Raw genomic sequence first — 18042 nt, forward strand, 5'->3', positions numbered from 1 at the left:
GAGAGAAGGAGAGAGTGAAGATAGGAAAAGGAGGAGGAGGGGGAAAAAGAAAGGGGAAGGGAAAGAGTGGAGAAAGAATTTTTTGTGTGTGTACTGTTCTTTATTTATATTTTTCTCTACCCATATAAAGAAGATTCTGCATTTCTTGGCTTCAGGATAGAAATTGCTTAGTGAGAACATCCTGACCTGACTTTTAAGAAAGCTCATGTTATATTGGTTCACCCTCAGAAGAGAGGAAAAGAGTGTTTGGGAGTGCAGGGTGATGGTATGGGGAAAAGAGAGAGGCAGAAGGGAAGAGACTCAAGGAAGCTAATAGGCTCATCTTAGAGTATTTTGTTGTGCTCAAAACATGTGGGAAAGGAGATTCCCAGTAATGACTCAAGACTAATTCTCCCTTTACAGAAGTGATAATTGAGATCCTAAAATGTTGTTTAATTTATATAATAGAATAATGAGGGATTTTCTATATACTGTAGGGAAGGAAATTTTAATTCTTCCTCAACCCTTCTGAGTTCTTAGGTGGTACCCCTATAATAAAATATTAACAAGAGGAAAAACAAGTTTATTATCATGAATGTCTCATGTATACATGGGAGATACCCAGGGAAAAATGGGTGACTCCCATTAGATTAGAAGGGGAGGGGAGATGTAGGCCTCTTAAGGGAGAGTAAATGCTTATTAGGAAAGATGAATGGGCCCTGAGAAGTATAGGTAAAAGATATGATAGTTAGTGACAAAGTTGGTCAGGGTGTGGACTTCTAGTCCCCTCTCCTATGATAAGAGTCAATCTTCCCTGGTTGAAGAAACTCCCAGGGAGGGGATTGATAACAACTGACTTCTTTTGGGGGATCTGTTTTCAGGCAGATAAGAGAGATCAGAGACAGCCTCTCCCCCATTTGCTGTTTTTTAAGTGCCTCCAGCTCAAGACAATCAATATACCACAGAGACATATTTTGTGGTGGCAATTTCTGAACACCTGCAGTCATATTTTTGGGTGACACATTCTGCTATCCTTCAACACCCAAGTTTGAGACTGCAGTTTATCAGTTCTTCCCCAACTGGTCCCTATGGTTGAGGTTTTTCTTCACTTCTACAGAACACTTGTATTAATAGTAGGACCTGAATTAGCTGCTGAGCAGCAGCTCTGTGTTCAATCTCATTACCCATTTCTACTAATGGAACATTTAACACCGGAGTGTCATAGTTGGGTGTGTAGCCTTGGATACTTGCAGACACAATTTGCTGCACTGAATTTAATTTGGTAAATAATACAGCAAGCACCCAGTGAAGTCTACTATTTGCCTGGCACTGGCTTAGCCATGGTGAATAAGCCCTGAAGAATAGGATAATAATCATCATTATATCCCCTTCATCTATTTTGATAGAAGAAACTGAACCTTTTCTGAAAAAAGTAACTAATTTAACATATTTATTTAGCTCCATTTTAAGGGCAAGGTGCTCAGGAAGGTATAATCAAGTCTTTTACCTTTTAGAGATTTATCATGTTGTAGGCAAGATGATATATATGGAAATTAATAGACAACTGAATTGATAACAACAGTTTATCCTGGCAGCGTGTTTCTTCTTCCTTTTTCCAAAAAAGAAGAAATAGAAGCTCAATCTCTTCTTTGTTTTCCTTCCAGAGCTGATCCTGCAGTGGGCCCTGTTTCCACCACTCCCTCCATGGCTTGATATTTCACAGTTCCTTTATAACTTTAGGGACTTATGTTAATATTATAAAGATTTTCCTCATCATTAATATCCCTGGCATATAATCGTGCCTGATGCAAAGAAAACACTTGATACTTTTTTTTTTAAGTGAATGAAGAATTAAAAACAAGATAACAGACCCATAAGGGAGTCACTTATGCTAAGCTCCACATCACCAAACTGAGACTTAATTATAGTTTTGGCTTTCCTAGAAATGACATCTTAAACCAGGAATCAGGAATTACCTGATTAACAGTAATTAGATAATGCACTTGAAAACCCCTGTCATGCCCTAAAGGAAAGTGACTTTGCCATAACCAATCTATCTTTTTTGTCTAATATAACATCTTTGTTCTCTCTTCCTTCTTTCTATGAAAATCTTTCATTTTGTATAGCTCCTAGGAGCGGCTTTCTATCTGCTAAATTGAGCGCTTCCCAATTTATGAAGTATTGAATAAAGCCAGTGAGATTAAATTTTGAATTTTTGCATTTTAGTAGAAGGTAACAAACTTTTAAAAAGAGATTTACAAAACATAAGAAATAAGATGTAGCTGGGGTGCCTGGGTAGCTCAGTGTATTGAGTATCCGACTTTGGCTCAGGTCATAATCTCAAGGCTGGTGAGTTCTATGCTCACCAGAGTCCTTGAACTCTGTGCTGACAGTGCAGAGCCTGCTTGGGATTCTTTCTCCTTTTGTCTCTGCCCCTCCCTTGCTTCTGCTCTCTCTCTCCCTTCCTCTTTCTCTCTCTCAAAAAAAAAAAAAAAAAAATAGATAAACATTAAAAAATAGAGATTTTATAGGGAGGCAAGAAAATTACTGGCAAAAGAGAAGATTGTTTCAGACAAGACCACCTTCGGGGCGCCTGGGTGGCGCAGTTGGTTAAGCGTCCGACTTCAGCCAGGTCATGATCTCGCGGTCCGTGAGTTCGAGCCCCGCGTCGGGCTCTGGGCTGATGGCTCAGGGCCTGGAGCCTGTTTCCGATTCTGTGTCTCCCTCTCTCTCTCTGCCCCTCCCCCGTTCATGCTCTGTCTCTCTGTCCCAAAGATAAATAAACGTTGAAAAAAAAAATTAAAAAAAAAAAAAAAAAAAAAAACCACCTTCCTTTATGGGGAAAGAAGATCTTATTATAGGGCAGATTAATATTTTGATGGGATGGTTTCTAACACTACTATCAAAAGACTTTAGAAGAAGCAATGTGAAAGTAAGTCCTGACCTATAAACCTGTAGCTCTATTTCTATTTCAATATCCATAGTCAGTAGTTAAAGGATTATGATTCTTTACCAAAAATGACACAGACTCCAGCCCAGGCTCACTTCCTGGATATTAAAACCGGTCAAATCTTCCAAAGTTCTTACATCCCAAGAAATAAACAAAATAGGAAAAAAAATGCAAATTTTGAGATACCCAGACTGGATTCAAAGGTTTACTCTTTCAACTAAATAGTGTAAGGATACAGTACTCACATTATAGGATTATTGTAAGGGTAGGAGAGATGAAATGAAATATATTTTATTTTCACTGTTCATTACTTGTATTAAATTCATTTCATGTGTTTTATCGTCCTCTTTTGGACACTGGAGGGCAATACTTTTTGATTAATTCAGAAAAAAAAGAATGTGTCATTTGCTGACTTATGTGTCTTGGTGTGCTGGCTTTCCACATGCATTGTTTTGTATTTTACTAATCTTGTGAGAAGGTAATTTGGTGTCCATTTGATAGATGGATACTGAGTTTCAGGGCGCATTAGGTAAATTGTCCTGAGTTATATAGTGAACACATGGCAGAGATGATTGAATCAAATAATGTTTTACCTGTTGTGTGTGGGTGCTCAAAAAGGCATCGACATACATACAAAAAGGCCCAGTCCCTATCTTTAGTATTCACGCTAAAACTCTTTACTCTTTGATTTTATGCCTAAAAGTATATTCACCCACTAGACCCAAGCTCAGGGATCAGCATGAAGAGATAACAGAGGTAGAACAATAGACAGACCATAGACTTAAAGGAAGAATTTGCATTTATGAAGATTTTGAGGCTAAATTTCCACTTTATCTTCAAACTCTCTTCCTTGATTGTTTTGTTAACTAAACTGAAAATCTAGAAGTTGTGTGTGTGTGTGTGTGTGTGTGTGTGTGTGTGTGTGTGTGTTTTAATGCACCTATTGGGCAATAAAGTATATTCTAGAATTGAGAACCTATTTTAAACTTGTGACTAAAAATGTTAATCTGTTAAATGTCAAACTCTGCCTTCAGACTAGAAACTCACAATGCATTTGATCACCGGGCGTGGCCTCAAAAGCCAAGTTTCCTTTATTTTGAGACTAGGGAAAGAATTTCTCTCCCGTCCTTATTAGTGTATTCCAGAGCCCAAACCAAGAAGAAATGTGAATTGTGGAATTTAGCTCCAGAGCAAACTCATTGGTATGACTTACACACCAACAAGGTTACTCTATTTACTCAGTAGGATCATTATAGGATATAGTTTTTTTGCCCAAAGTTCTAAGGAGTTGGAAGGCAAAGAAGTGTTTAGAGTTTAGTGTTTAGAGCGGCTTAGAGGACAAAGTCCTAAATAAGCCCCTCCTGTTTGAAAGAGAGAGCAAGAGCCACCTGTTGCTTAGGTGTTTGTCAGTGACTGGAGATTTACTATCAGTTTAGAAAAAGGGGGAGGAACTAAAGTTAGCTCACAAATTCCCCACAGGTTTTTGTCTATGCAGAAGTGCCCGGAGTTTCTCACCCTGAGTTCTGACCTGTAAATCTGCAAGGAAATCTTGAGAGTTTTTCTTTTTCCTTTTCTTTCTTTCTTTCTTTTTTTTTAAAGGAGGCAGGGAGCTGTGGATCCATCCCATCATCGGAATCCTAGCTGGTAAGCACAGAGACACAGATAATACACTCTACACAAATATATAGTCAGTGATTTTTTTCTAAAGGAAAGTTCTTTCTGCTAGAATCCTTGCTACACTGTGTTAGTGGTTTCTTCTGCCAGGCTCTTTCTTCTCTTTTTATTTCTCCAAATTATCTTTATAAAAATGAAACAGTCCCCTAATGCCCTCCCCTCCTTTAAAATTTTCGCTTAAATAAAGAGATCTTTACCAATGTAGTGAAAAAGAACTGTTGTCAATAGTACTGTGCAATTCATTTACTAAAAGATAATTACATTTGACTAATTAAAGTACTTCTGCAGTTACTTGAGTTGAAGTGGTAAGATTAGATAAAAATTCACATCTTTAAAGAAGCATGAAGTCCTCTGTTTTCTGGTAATTCTAGTTGTCTTGTGGTGCCATTAGTCATATTAAATATTTATTTGGGGAAGTGAAAACGTCTATTTCATGAGCAGGGTTTCTTCCCCTTTCATTTTATGAAATAATTTCCTAAGAATGGAGAGTTGGTACACTTTTTTTTTTTAATAGGTAAGAAAGTTTTGTTTTGTTTCTTTCCTGCTTTTCTTTTGAGAGGGGTGGGGTATTTGAGAGGGGTGGTATTTTTATTTTGAGAGGGGTGGTATTTTTTAGGTAATAGCATTGGAACAAATGCATTGATCTTATTAATGTGAAATTCAGCATGTAACTCATATAATCCTTGATATGAAACATGCAGTTGTGACAATGATGTCACTCATTTCTCAAACAATGATGTGTTTAAAGAACGTTGCTCTGTGCACATATGTTAAGTAATACTTTATTTCTTTCTCAATGAAACACTATGCACTTTCTTTATAATTTGCTTTGTCAGCTTCTAAACTTTGAACTCATGTGTTTAATTGGCTCATTTCAGGCATGAAACCTGAAGTTGTATAAAGATTAACCACTGAGTATTCAATGGTCATTTATTTAACTATTTAACCTTAGTCCCATGGGTGACTGGAGGATCCTGAATTCCATGATTCCTTAAAAGCAGTCCATTTTTTTTTATTTAAAAAATTTTTAAATGTTTTATTTATTCTTGAAAGCAGAGAGAGACAGAGCATGAGTGGGGAGGGGCAGAGAGAGACCCAGAATTGGAAGCAGGCTCCAGGCTCTGAGCTGTCAGCACAGAGCCCAACGCATGGCTCGAACCCACGGACTTTGAGATCATGACCTGAGCTAAAGTCAGACACCTAGCCGACTGAGCCACCGAGAATCCCCAAAACAATCATTTTTTATAAAAGTTTTAGCCTTAAAGTTGTAGCTGTCCAAATAAAATTGGCAAAATGCAATTTTCAAAATTTCAGAAGCTAAAGTGAGGGTAAAATGGCAATTTTCATCACAGGGTATTAATACTTAAGGATACCATGAGCACATCTTTTATCTCTTTATAAAGAAATTTACCTACTTAATTTCATTCACTCTTAATCATGATCTTCTGAAGAAAGTAGAACTTAAATTAGTTTTATATAGCATTGCAGAACAGAAAAGTTAGGTGACTTGCCCAAGACCAAATGCATAAACATCTCCACTTTCTTAATAACATTATTAAAAATGTGACATATACAATTGGGGGTTTTTAACTTGGATTGAATTTTTTTATTTCACAATAAGGGCATGTTAGTTTATTTGAAAATGATAAACCTACACAAGGCATAAAATTATGGCTTGTGAAGCACTAATTGTCTTAGATGGCAGGATGAGTGCAGAATGAAGCAGCAACTGTTATGAGTTAATAAACTGCTTCCTTGGAGTGAGGGCACTGTGGTATTGTGGGCACTGAGGACTGTATTAGCTTCTGGTGGTAGCTGTGCCTGTTGGCAGGGTGAGACCAGGTGTGTTCTCCCAGAAAGATTATTTTGCCAGCAGGTATCTCACTGTCAGTGCAGGTGGGGTTGTGACATTTGGGCTGTGACAGGCCCAGAAGAGGAACCAGCTGCTTTAACCTCTGCCTGGCTGGGACTGGACTGGAAGGACTGATTAAAAAGAGTAGATAGATTCATTGCCTGCAGTATTTTGCAGACTGAGTACAAAGCTGAAAAAAATAATGAAGGGGGGAAAAAAGAATGAGCAAAAGAAACATTTTTTAAAAGTCATAAAACAAGATGAAAGGAAAAATAAATTTAGAGGGCCAGGAATCCTGCTCTGTACATTCTACCTGCATGCCATCCCAAAGACCAGCACGACTGACTAAGTTCCTCAAGTGAAGTACAGTTCCAAACAGTGAACTAGAGAGTCCTCATACCTTTTTCTTTCTTTATTGATTCCAGAGTTTGGTCTGGAAATGGGAGAGTTATTCTGATCCCTCAGGATTGTTACAAGGATTAAATAAGAAACAAATATAAACTAGCTAATGAATGAATATGAATATCTTTTTTGTTTTAAACAAAGAAAGTTGGATTTTACTGGGAATATAATGGTAGCAAACTAATCTGTCAATTTATTTAGGTAACCCAGTTAGAGTTTACAGTCAACTCCAATGAACCATCAAAGCGTTGACTTACGGAACCTGGGTGGCTCAGTCGATTAAGCATCCGACTTCGGCTCAGGTCATGGTCTCACAGCTCGAGAGTTTGAACCCTGTGTGGGACTCTGTGCTGACAGCTCAGAGCCTGGAGCCTGCTTTAGATTCTGTGTCTCCCTCTCTCTCTGCCCCTCCCCCACTCATGCTCAGTCTCTCTGTCTCTCAAAAAATAAAAAAATAAAAAAAAATTTAAAATAAATAAAAATAAGAGTGCTCACTCTCCAAAGACATTCTTAAATGTAAGACAAGCTCTCTTGATTCTTAGTCTCATTGAAAATGTTTTTAGGGGCGCCTGGGTGGCGCAGTCGGTTAAGCGTCCGACTTCAGCCAGGTCACGATCTCGCGGTCCATGAGTTCCAGCCCCGCGTCGGGCTCTGGGCTGATGGCTCAGAGCCTGGAGCCTGTTTCCGGTTCTGTGTCTCCCTCTCTCTCTGCCCCTCCCCCGTTCATGCTCTGTCTCTCTGTGTCCCAAAAATAAATAAACGTTGAAAAAAAAAAAATTAAAAAAAAAAAAAAAAAGAAAATGTTTTTAATTTCCATGTGATTGTAATAAGAATGGTATCCTCTGTGAACAGTCATTAATCATGTGAAATAATTCAAGCTATTTTGTGCATCTTTGTTCAACTGTCATTTTAGGGGAACACTATCTAAAAGCCACTGCTCAGGAATGGAATGGATGCAAAGATGAGCAAGATTCAGGCCCCTAGGTAGAATACAGTTCAGTAGTGGAGACTAGCAACTCAATCAAGCCACTGTAAGTAATAGGTTTATAGTAAAGACACCCTTGATAGGCAGAAAGTAGCTCATGGGATTCTCAGAACAGCCAAGTAGTCAACACATAATTTGCTGCATGGAAGGATTCAGTGACTCTCCAGACTGGTTTTTCTTGGACCTTTCAGGAGACATAGCTATTCCATCACCTGCTGTTGCATAATTAAGTTGATTCTTACTTGCTGCTGAAATCACTTCATGCTTTAGCAACCAGTGTCTCTGTTTAACTTTGAAAAAATGAGTCACTCATGACAAGACTCCTACACCCAACCATTTTATCATTGCTTTCTATGGTTTTTTAAAGTTTTTGCTCCTGTTTCTAACTGAATAAATGACTGTATGTCATAGCTATGATTCCTGAAAGAATTTGATTCGATGCTCAGCTAAACACAATCATGAATGACTGTTTGGCAAAGGCATTCACAAGTCTCTTGCAGATCATTGATATAACAGGTGATTGTCTCAAGTGGGTCGTGTCCATTAGGGGTCTAATCAAGTGTGACCAAGCAGTTGATACTGTCAAGTGGTAGAGGCGCAGTCATCTCCATTCAAAAGGCAGGTTATTTCATCAGAAGGTAATAGGTAGGAACCCACGCAGAATCAAGTTGTAGGCACGGCAACTTGTTTAAGCTTTCCCAAACATATATGCATCTAAATAAATATAGTATCTGACAAGATGCATTATTTATCAATTAGGATGTGCTTCTAAGTGTTACAGGTATCCAGATGAGGAAAACTTACTTTTAGCTGAGGACTTATAGGATAAAACAAGTAACATTTGAGCTAGGGCTTTGAAGGTGACTAGGATGTGAATGTGTATAAAGGGAAATAGGACATTTTAGGCAAAGGGAATGACGTGAGAATGACATGAAAAATCACATAGAAAACTTCATGAAAAAGACAATAATTTAGTATGGTCACATACTGAAAGAACAATCAACACCAATGTTGAAATCATTGACTTTTGTACAAGCATGGATTGGAGCAATTGGTAATCATTATTGGCATCAAAGCTAAAAACATATTCAGATCAAGATCAGTATCTTTCTTTGAGAATATACAGAACAGCTTATCAAGGAGACCACTGGCAATTGACAAAAGAAGAGCTCAAATAAACAAGCAGAAGAATTTAAGTTTAGAGAATAAGAAGTATGCTTGTTTTACTGGTATTGTACAATATTCAGACATGCAACTGTTTATTGCCTAATACTGGATGTGTTGGTTGGGGTGGGAGAAGTAAGGGTGGTGAATTAAAGACAGATGATTGAATTGAGATTTGAGAGCTTCCTCTCTGTTAGTTTTAGTTAGTTCTTAGGATTTCTAGGCTTTAAGTATAGTCTATGAGTTGAAAAATATCAAGCTTCTATCTTGTGATCTAATTTTCTTCTAAGCTATAGAACGCAACATCCAATGGCCAGTTTGATATTTCTACCTCAAACTTTATGTGTCCTACATAGAACTTTGATTTTCCTTCTCAAAATTTTTCTTCCCCGGGTATTTCTTATTTCACCACTTCCAACATATTTGCCCAGATCCCACACCAGAGAAAATCTATTTGCTTTTCCTCCAAAATATATAATGAATTCACACTTTTCTCTATTTTTCTCTTTTTCACATTTAATCCACCATCACTTTTTCTCTGAACTACTAAAATAGCCTTAATTTGCTTCTCTTTTTCAACTCTTCTAATTCATCAGAGAGCAGAAAAAGTGATTTTTATTTCATGCAAAATTACATCATGTCATTTTCCTACTCAAGATTCTCTGACAATTTCCCATTAAACTTAGAAAAATACCCAAACTCCTTTCTAGCTTCAGAGTTCTTCATAATTAACTTCTGCCTCTGCCTCTGCCTCTTTTATCTCATAGTCTCTCCTTCTGACTACTTCCCTTAGTGCATTAGCTGAACAGGCCAAGACCATCTCCATCCACCACAGGATCTGTGTACTTGTTGTCATCTTCTCTGGTTCTTGGTCCTCACATATTTGACTCCATAAAATGTTCCACATATGCACATGTGTCCCTGCCTCAGAGAGATGCACTTACCTGACCCTCTCCCTGAGAAGCCATTCCATACCCCAGTGACTCTCTATCCCATTACTCTGTTCTGTTTACTCGTAGCTGTTGAAACGATCTCAAATTACATTTTTTAAAATTATTTTTTCATTGTCCACTAATTAATTACTTATACACCATCTTTTACACTGTTATTCTATCAGTGCTTGGAACTACATGGCTGGTATTCAACAAGTACTTTTTGGAAAGTAAATAAATGGAGGAATGTATACATGGAGCCACAAAAGTATAAAATGTAAATCAAGCTAGCCTGAGAAAATGTTTTTTCTCTAATACCATAGTTGCTCAATTTCAAAAAAAACTAAAACTTTGTGAAATATGAATAAATAAATACAAAGAAAACTTGGGTAAAGTTTAAGAATACGTAGTTAAATTTCCACTGTTATTTTTTCCCTTCCAGAAAATTGAGCTTTTTTTCCACAATTGTGTGAAATTTAAATGATGATTACATAGAGCAGGATATAGTTTCATAAAATACCACAGGGCCCTGTTTCATTCTAAGATGGAACATATAATTGTGAGAGGAAAGTTTCTCATTATGGCAGCATAAACAGCTCTTTGGTCTTCCTATGGCAAAAGTCAACATTTCTTAAGGTAAACTTACCTTTTTCATTCACAATAAAGACTTTGTTAAGATTTTATTGTATATATGTCCCTAATTTTAAAATTATGATCCAAGGGGCACCTGGGTGGCTCAGTCAGTTGAATGTCTGACTTCAGCTCAGGTCATGATCCTACAGTTTGTGAGTTTGAGCCCCATGTCGGGCACTGTGCTGACAACTCGGAGCCTGGAGCCTGCTTTGGGTTCTGTGTCTCCATCTTTCTCTGCCCTTCCCCCTTAACTCATGCTCTGTCTCTCTTTCTCTCACAAATAAGTAAATATTTTAAAAAGGTAAAACAAAAATTTTTTTAATGTCTATTTATTTATTTTGAGAGAGAAGGAGACAGAGTGTGTGCAGGGGAGGGACAGAGAGAGAGAAGGAGAGAGAGAATCCCAAACAGGCTCTGAGCTGCCAGCACAAAGCCCAATGCAGGGCTTAGTCTTACCAACCATGAGATCATGACCTGACTCCTAATCAAGAGTCCATTGCTTAACCGACTGAGCCACCTTGTTGCCCCACAAAAGCATCTTTACTGTTACCCCCAGTAAGACATCTAGAGGAAAAGGTGATAAAATTATGTATGTTTGAAAGCCACTAATTTGGACCATTATCCAGAAAATAAAAATGGAAAGAGCTAACATTTATTGAGAGCATACTCTGTCCTGACCACCTTTACCTAATTTATTCTTTTCAACATCCCTAAGTTATTATCATTTTCTTTATTTCATACATGAGAAAAACTCAAGCATGAGGTTTAATGCTATTTGGTTAATAAAGTTATTCTAAGGTTGGAAAAATAAGAATCTTATTTAAGACAAGATTCTTGGGATGCCTGGGTGGCTCAGATGGTTAAGTGACTGACTCTAGATTTCTGCTCAGGTCATGATCTCATGGTTTTGTGGTTTTATGAGTTTGAGCCCAGCATGGGGCTCTGCATGCTGACCATGCTTGGGACCTGCCTGGGATTCTCTCTCTCCCTCTCTGCCCCATCCCTGCTTACACTCTCTCTGTCTCAAAAGAAATACACTTAAAAGAAAAAAAAAAGACATGGGGTGCCTGGGTGGCTCAGTTGGTTAAGCATCTGATTTCGGCTCAGGTCATGATCTCATGGTTTGTGGGTTTGAGCCCCACATCGGGCTCTGTGCTGACAGTTCAGAGCCTGGAGCCTCCTTTGGATTCTGTGTCTCCCTCTCTCTATGCCTCTCCCCTGCTCATGCTCTGTCTCTCTCTCTCTCTCTCTCTCTCTCTCTCTCTCTCAAAAATAAATAAACATTAGGGGTGCCTGGGTGGCTCAGTCGGTTGAGCGTCCAACTTGGGCTCAGGTCATGATCTCACAGTTTGTGAGTTTGAGCCCCACGTTGGGCTCTGTGCTGACAGCTCAGAGCCTGGAGCCTGCTTCGGATTCTGTGTCTCCCCCTCTTTCTGCCCCTTCCCTGCTCATGCTCTGTCTCTTTCTCTGTCAAAAATAAATAAACATTAAAAAAATTAAAGTAAATAAATAAACATTAAAATTTTTTTAAAAAAGGGAAGACACAACATTCTTTACCTAAAAGGCTCATTTTCTACAGAAAAAAAATGATGGTGGCTAAATTATTTTTAATTATTTTTCTTCACTTTTAGAGAAACAACTTGTAATGGAGGCTTCACCTCTTGAGTTACCAGCTGACACACTTCAACGCATCGCATCTGAACTTAGATGTCACCTGACAGATGAGAGGGTTGCCCTCCACCTTGATAAGGAAGATAAGCTGAGGCACTTCAGAGAGTATTTTCATATCCCCAAAATGCAGGATCTACCTGCAGGTAAGAACACTGAAAAGAATTCTATTTTTCTTAATTAATTTATTAATTTATTTTTGCTACTACATGAGTTTGTCATAAACCTTTGAAATCGTTGTTCTCTTACATAATAGAGCCATTGTAATTATGTCTGAAAAACAGAAAGTTCCTGGTGCTACTAAATCAGCCTGTCAGCCAACCTTAGCCTCAGATTCTTTATGTTCCTTTTCTTCTTCTGAATAAAATACTTGCAGCGTTTTTATACTGTCATCTATTTCTCTGAACAATAGAGTGACTGATTGAAAATTATAGGCAGACGCATTTACTTGTTCTCTAAGCACTTAGAGCTCAAAACAATTTCTTTTCAATACAGTATTAGAATATCTCTTATTTGTGGCACCTAGTTAATGATAGCATGATATTTCTCTTAGAGGAAATGTTATTTTGTGATATGGGCATATTAAGAAGATATTATGTGAATAACCATCTTTGTATGCTGTGAGTAAAGATGGCATGTATAAGAATTACCAAAAATAAGGAAACAATCAGTGACTAAGAAATACATATTGCATTTTTTTTTTCTTTTAAATAATATGGTAAGCTGATTCTGTTCTTGGTTTGGGGATGTCCTATTTTAAAAAAAATAGGTAGCACAAGTATAAAAATATGAAATTTTTAAAATATTTGACTTTGCTCCATTTTACATCAATGAAAAAAGATTTGTCAAAATAAATATAGGTTTTATTTTCCTTTTCCTAGATGGTTTTTGAGACATTGTTAGAGAAAAGGGTCAAAATTATTTTTACTTAGCTGATGTTGCACTTAATGTTCAATGTTGTTCTAAAGACCATACCCCCAAAATAACACATGCACACATGCATGCACACACACACTCATGCACAAACATATGCACCAAGAAAAAGGAAGAAAGCAAGCAAGGAAGGCATGCAAGACATAAATATTGGAAAGACCTGTCTAAATCTCTCTAAATTATTCCTCTTTGGAACATAATTGTTCCTGAATCTCTGAGAGGATACTGGATAGTTCCATAAGATATATTGGTTTTTCAGAGATAAAAGACAAAGTTTTTATGACCTATCTATCAAAGTACCAAAATGACTTCCACATTTACGTTTGTATTTCCTCCAGAAACAAAAGCACTTGTGTCATGGACATCTTTGCTTATTTGATAATCAAAAATTGTTCCTTCCTTGTTTGAATTTGCAAATCTTGGAACAGTGTTTGAAATTTGTATAAACTCCTTGGCCATTTGCTTTTCTTAAAAAGTTGTAATTTTCTCTTCATGTATAAAGTTTGTTGCTTCTAGATATTTTATTTTTCAATTGATTTTAATTTTTTAGGTCTTAGTTATATTAACAACTTGTTCTAAGGAGTTTTAAATTAAAAATTTTTTTTAATGTTTATTTATTTTTGAAAGAGAGAGAGTGTGAGCGGTGTGGAGGGGGGTAAGGCAGAGAGAGAGGGAGACAGCGATCTGAGGCAGGCTCTCAGCTATCCACACAGAGCCCAATGAGGGGCTCCAACTCACGAACTATGACATCATGACCTGAGCTGAAGTTGGACGGTTAACTGACTAGGCCACCCAGGCACCCCTGTAAGGAATTTTAAATGAATTTGCCTAGTCCATGTAGTTGGACGATATAACCAGAAATGGATTCCAAATTTTGGGACTCCTTCTCCAGTTGTCTTGACTCAAAGCTATTACTTTTTCAAAGATTACTCTAAGGGAACCTGACTGGCTCAGTCAGTAGAGCATGGGACTTTTGATCTCAGGGTCATGAGCTCAACCTTCATGTTGGGCATAGAGCTTACTTAAAAAAGAAACTACTCTATTGAGTTGGAATTTATATACCATAGAATCCACTTTGTTTTATGCTCTGCAAGATACCCCCAGGATTTGCTTATCTTATAACTGAGAGTTGGTACCTTTTGACTATTTTTACCTATTTTGCCTACCCCACACCTGTCGCCTTTGGCAACCACCACCAATCTGTCTCTGTATCTATCAGTTCATTTATATTTATTTATTTATTTATTCATTCATTCATTCAATTCTTCATATCAGTGATATCATACAATATTTTCTTTCTTTGTCTGACTTATATCATTTAGTATTTTAAGTGCACAGTTTGGGGCACCTGGGTGGTTCAGTCGGTTAAGTGTCTGCCTTTGGCTCAGGTCATGATCTCATGGTCCATGGGTTCAAGTCCCACATCAGTCTCTATATGCTGACAGCTCAAAGCCTGGAGCCTGCTTCAGATTCTGTATCTCCCTCTCTCTCTCTGCCCCTCCTTTGCTTCTGTCTCTCTCTCTCATTCTCTCTCTCAAAAAGTAAATAAACATTAAAAAAATGTTTTTAAGTGCATCGTTCAATAGGTGCTTATAGTTTGATGATCATCACCACAACCTGAGTCTTTACTCCCTTTTTACATCCCCAGCTCCAAGTGGCCAGTAATCTACCAAACCTGTTACTATTTTGCTCTATATAGATCATTAAATCAGACAATGCCCTTGCAAGTAACTTGTGTTTGAGAGTAGTTTTACACAAAGAGTTGCTTAAAAATGATAAGGAAGACAATTTAGATGATACAGACTTTATTTAACACTTCCTGAAACTCACAATTTCCATTCCCTAGGGTCCAGGGAACTGCAAAATGGGGTGGGAGGCAGGAAGCTTTTATAGGACAAAGAATAAAGAACAAGGAAGAGAAAAATAGAAAATGTCTGATTTGGTGGGGCCACATAGTGAAACTTGTTTGGGGCAAGAAAGAATAAGGAAATAAGTATAGAGTCCAGAGTTGGCTTGGCATTAGGATTGGCTGACAGTATGTACTACCTTCCTGGTCAAGCAGAACATTAATAGGGACCAGGAAAGTCACCTAAGTTTCCATGCTGATGTATCATCCTGGGCAGAAGCAGCTCCGTCTTGGACCTAGAAAGTTATTTCAATGGTATTCCTATCACTGTTTCTTTCATCCTCAAATATTCCCCTCTTTCAATTTTATCATATGTTCAGGAAAGATGAGAAAATTGTCATTCAACTTTAATAAGTTAAATTGAATGCTCTCCAAACAAGATCTACCATTACTATGACTTTGTGATATTATCCTGTTAGATACAATTGGCATAGAAAACTGCCATGCTTGAGTTTGTCTCCAGGGGTTCCATGTAATATAATAGAGCCTCTTCAGTTCAACTATTGTTAGGCTCAGAAGTTAGTGACAAGTATGAGGTATCAGTGAATGAAATATGGGAAAGTATGCTTTTTATTTTATAGTAGCTAACATGTTAAATAAAGGTTTTCTCCAGCTATATTTATGACTATAGGATTCTAATGATTTATATATCTAATTTCTATAAGAAAAAAAGTAAGAATATTTCTTAGTTAAAAATTTGATTTCGTAGACTTTTTGAATTTCTCATTGCACTTGCATTATGCAATTTTGTGGACTTGTAATCTTTTTAAAAATTTTTTGTAAATGTTTGTTTATTTTTACCAGAGAGAGAGAGAGAGAATCAGAACATGAGCAGGGGAGGGGCAGAGAGAGAGGGAGACACAAAATCCTAAGCATGGTCCAGACTCTGAGCTGTCAGCACAGAGCCCAATGCAGGGCTCAAACTCACCAACCACAAGATCATGACCTGAGCGGAAACCAAGAGTCGATGCTTTACTGGCTGAGCCACCGAGGCACCCCATGGACCTACTTGTAATTTTGTCTTTCCTTTTGTATTAGACTAATTGTTCCCTGAAAGCAAGGGCTATGTTATTTCTCTTTGTATGAATGGGAGTCATCTAGGCAGACCCTAAGGTGGAGGTGGCCAGTGAGGTCTTATCCCTCAGAAAGAACAGCATTTGTAAACACACAAGCAAGAGAAAGCATAGTTGCTGAAGAATTAGAAAATTTGCGTGTGTGTGTGTGTGTGTGTGTGTGTGTGTGTTCGCATGTGGGTCTTTCTTTCTTTCTTTCTTTCTTTCTTTCTTTCTTTCTTTCTTTCTTTCTTTCTTTCTTTTTAACTGCCCAGTAATGTTTGAATTTCTGCTGAGTTTATTCATAGCTGTGGAAAATGTTTAAGCTTGGAACCACAAAATTGTATATTAATGTTACTAATATCATTTCATCAAGACTGCAGACTCATACTGAAGAAGGCAAAAGTAGAATTAAGGAAATGATGTAGAATATTTTTTCAGAAATCCAAAAGGAACTGTAAAAATCAAAGTAAATGCATTGGAGGTGAAAAAAGGGAAGAGATTCAAGAAATATTTTAAATACTGATTGAACAAACCTGAGTTAATTATTCAATGAATAAACTGTTAACTGGGAGAAATAACTCTGGTGTTAGATGCATTCACATTTGAGATTGTTATATCTTATTGAATTGATACATTATCATTATGTAATGTTCTACTTTATCCCTGGTAATTTCTTTACTCTGTAGTCTTCCTTGTCTGATATTAATATACTAATCTAGGTTCATTTTGATCAGTGTTTCCTTAGCATATCTTTTTCCACATATCATTGCAATTGAAAAATAGACTGTCTACTTATAGATAGAACAGAGTTGGGTCTCTTTTTAAATTCACTCTGGCAATGAATTTTCATTGGCATATTCAGACTCTTTATGTGTAATGTAATTATTGACAGGTGTAGATTTAGATCTACCATTTTATTATTTGTTTTGTGTCAATTTTCCTTTGTTTCTTTCCCCCTTTCTTGCCTTTGCTTTGATGATGTCTATATTTTTTTGGTATCACATTAAGTTACATATTAAGTTTTGTATTATATCTTTTTGTGTAGTTTTTGTTGGTTTGATTTACTGGTTGCTCTAGAGATTAAAAATATATAATATAAAATATACATTATACATAATATATTAATTAATAGTTATTAATGTATATTAAATATCTATTTAAACTCATTACTTGATTTAGAAACAATATTTTATCACTTCAAACAGGATGTAGAAAATTAAAATTATATAATTAGCTCTCTTTCTCATCTTTTTATGTCATAGTTGTTATATATATCTTACATCTACAAACTCTGAAAACCCAAACAGATACCGTTTTCATTTTTCCTTTTCAATGTGTATAACTGTATATCATGTATGTTTAAAAATATTAAAGAAGAGTCTTTTACATTTACCTAGATATCTACTACTTATGTTGCTCTTCCTTCATTCCTAACGTCCAAACTTCCCTCTAGTATTATTTCTTCTCACCCAAAAGAACTTCCCTTAGTATTTCTTTTAGACAGATCTACAGCCAAAGGTTTTTCTTCATTTTCCTTCCCCTGAAAATGTCTTTATTATGCCTCCATTTCCGAAGAATATTTTTGCCAGACATAGAATTCTGTGCTGACAATTATTTTCTTTCAGTCACTTCTTAAAAATTTCGGTCCATTGGTTTCTGTCCTCCACGTTATTTGATGAGAAATTGTCATCATTAGAATTATCGGTCCCCAATAGACATAGGACCGATGTCTGTGGTTGCTTTAAAGATTTTTCTTTGTCTTAAATTATCAGCGGTTTGATTATAGTGTGTCTGGGCATGCATTTATTTGCTATTTTTTTTTAATATATGAAATTTATTGTCAAATTCGTTTCCATACAACACCCAGTGCTCATCCCAAAAGATGCCCTCTTCAATACCCATCACCTAC

At 36.9% G+C, this 18042-nt stretch overlaps 1 protein-coding gene across 1 annotated transcript in view; it reads left to right on the forward strand.

The window, feature by feature from the left end:
• Nucleotides 1-4368: 4368 nt before the first annotated feature.
• The window catches only part of KYNU (kynureninase), a 110576-nt gene continuing 96902 nt past the window's right edge, over nucleotides 4369-18042 (forward strand). The window contains 2 exon segments of the mRNA XM_030326644.1: nucleotides 4369-4573; nucleotides 12203-12385. Of these exon segments, the coding sequence (XP_030182504.1) occupies nucleotides 12217-12385 (169 nt within the window). The 5' untranslated portion in view covers nucleotides 4369-4573; nucleotides 12203-12216.

This window comes from Lynx canadensis, chromosome C1, assembly GCF_007474595.2.
Source record: "Lynx canadensis isolate LIC74 chromosome C1, mLynCan4.pri.v2, whole genome shotgun sequence".
Classification (NCBI taxonomy): domain Eukaryota; kingdom Metazoa; phylum Chordata; class Mammalia; order Carnivora; family Felidae; genus Lynx; species Lynx canadensis.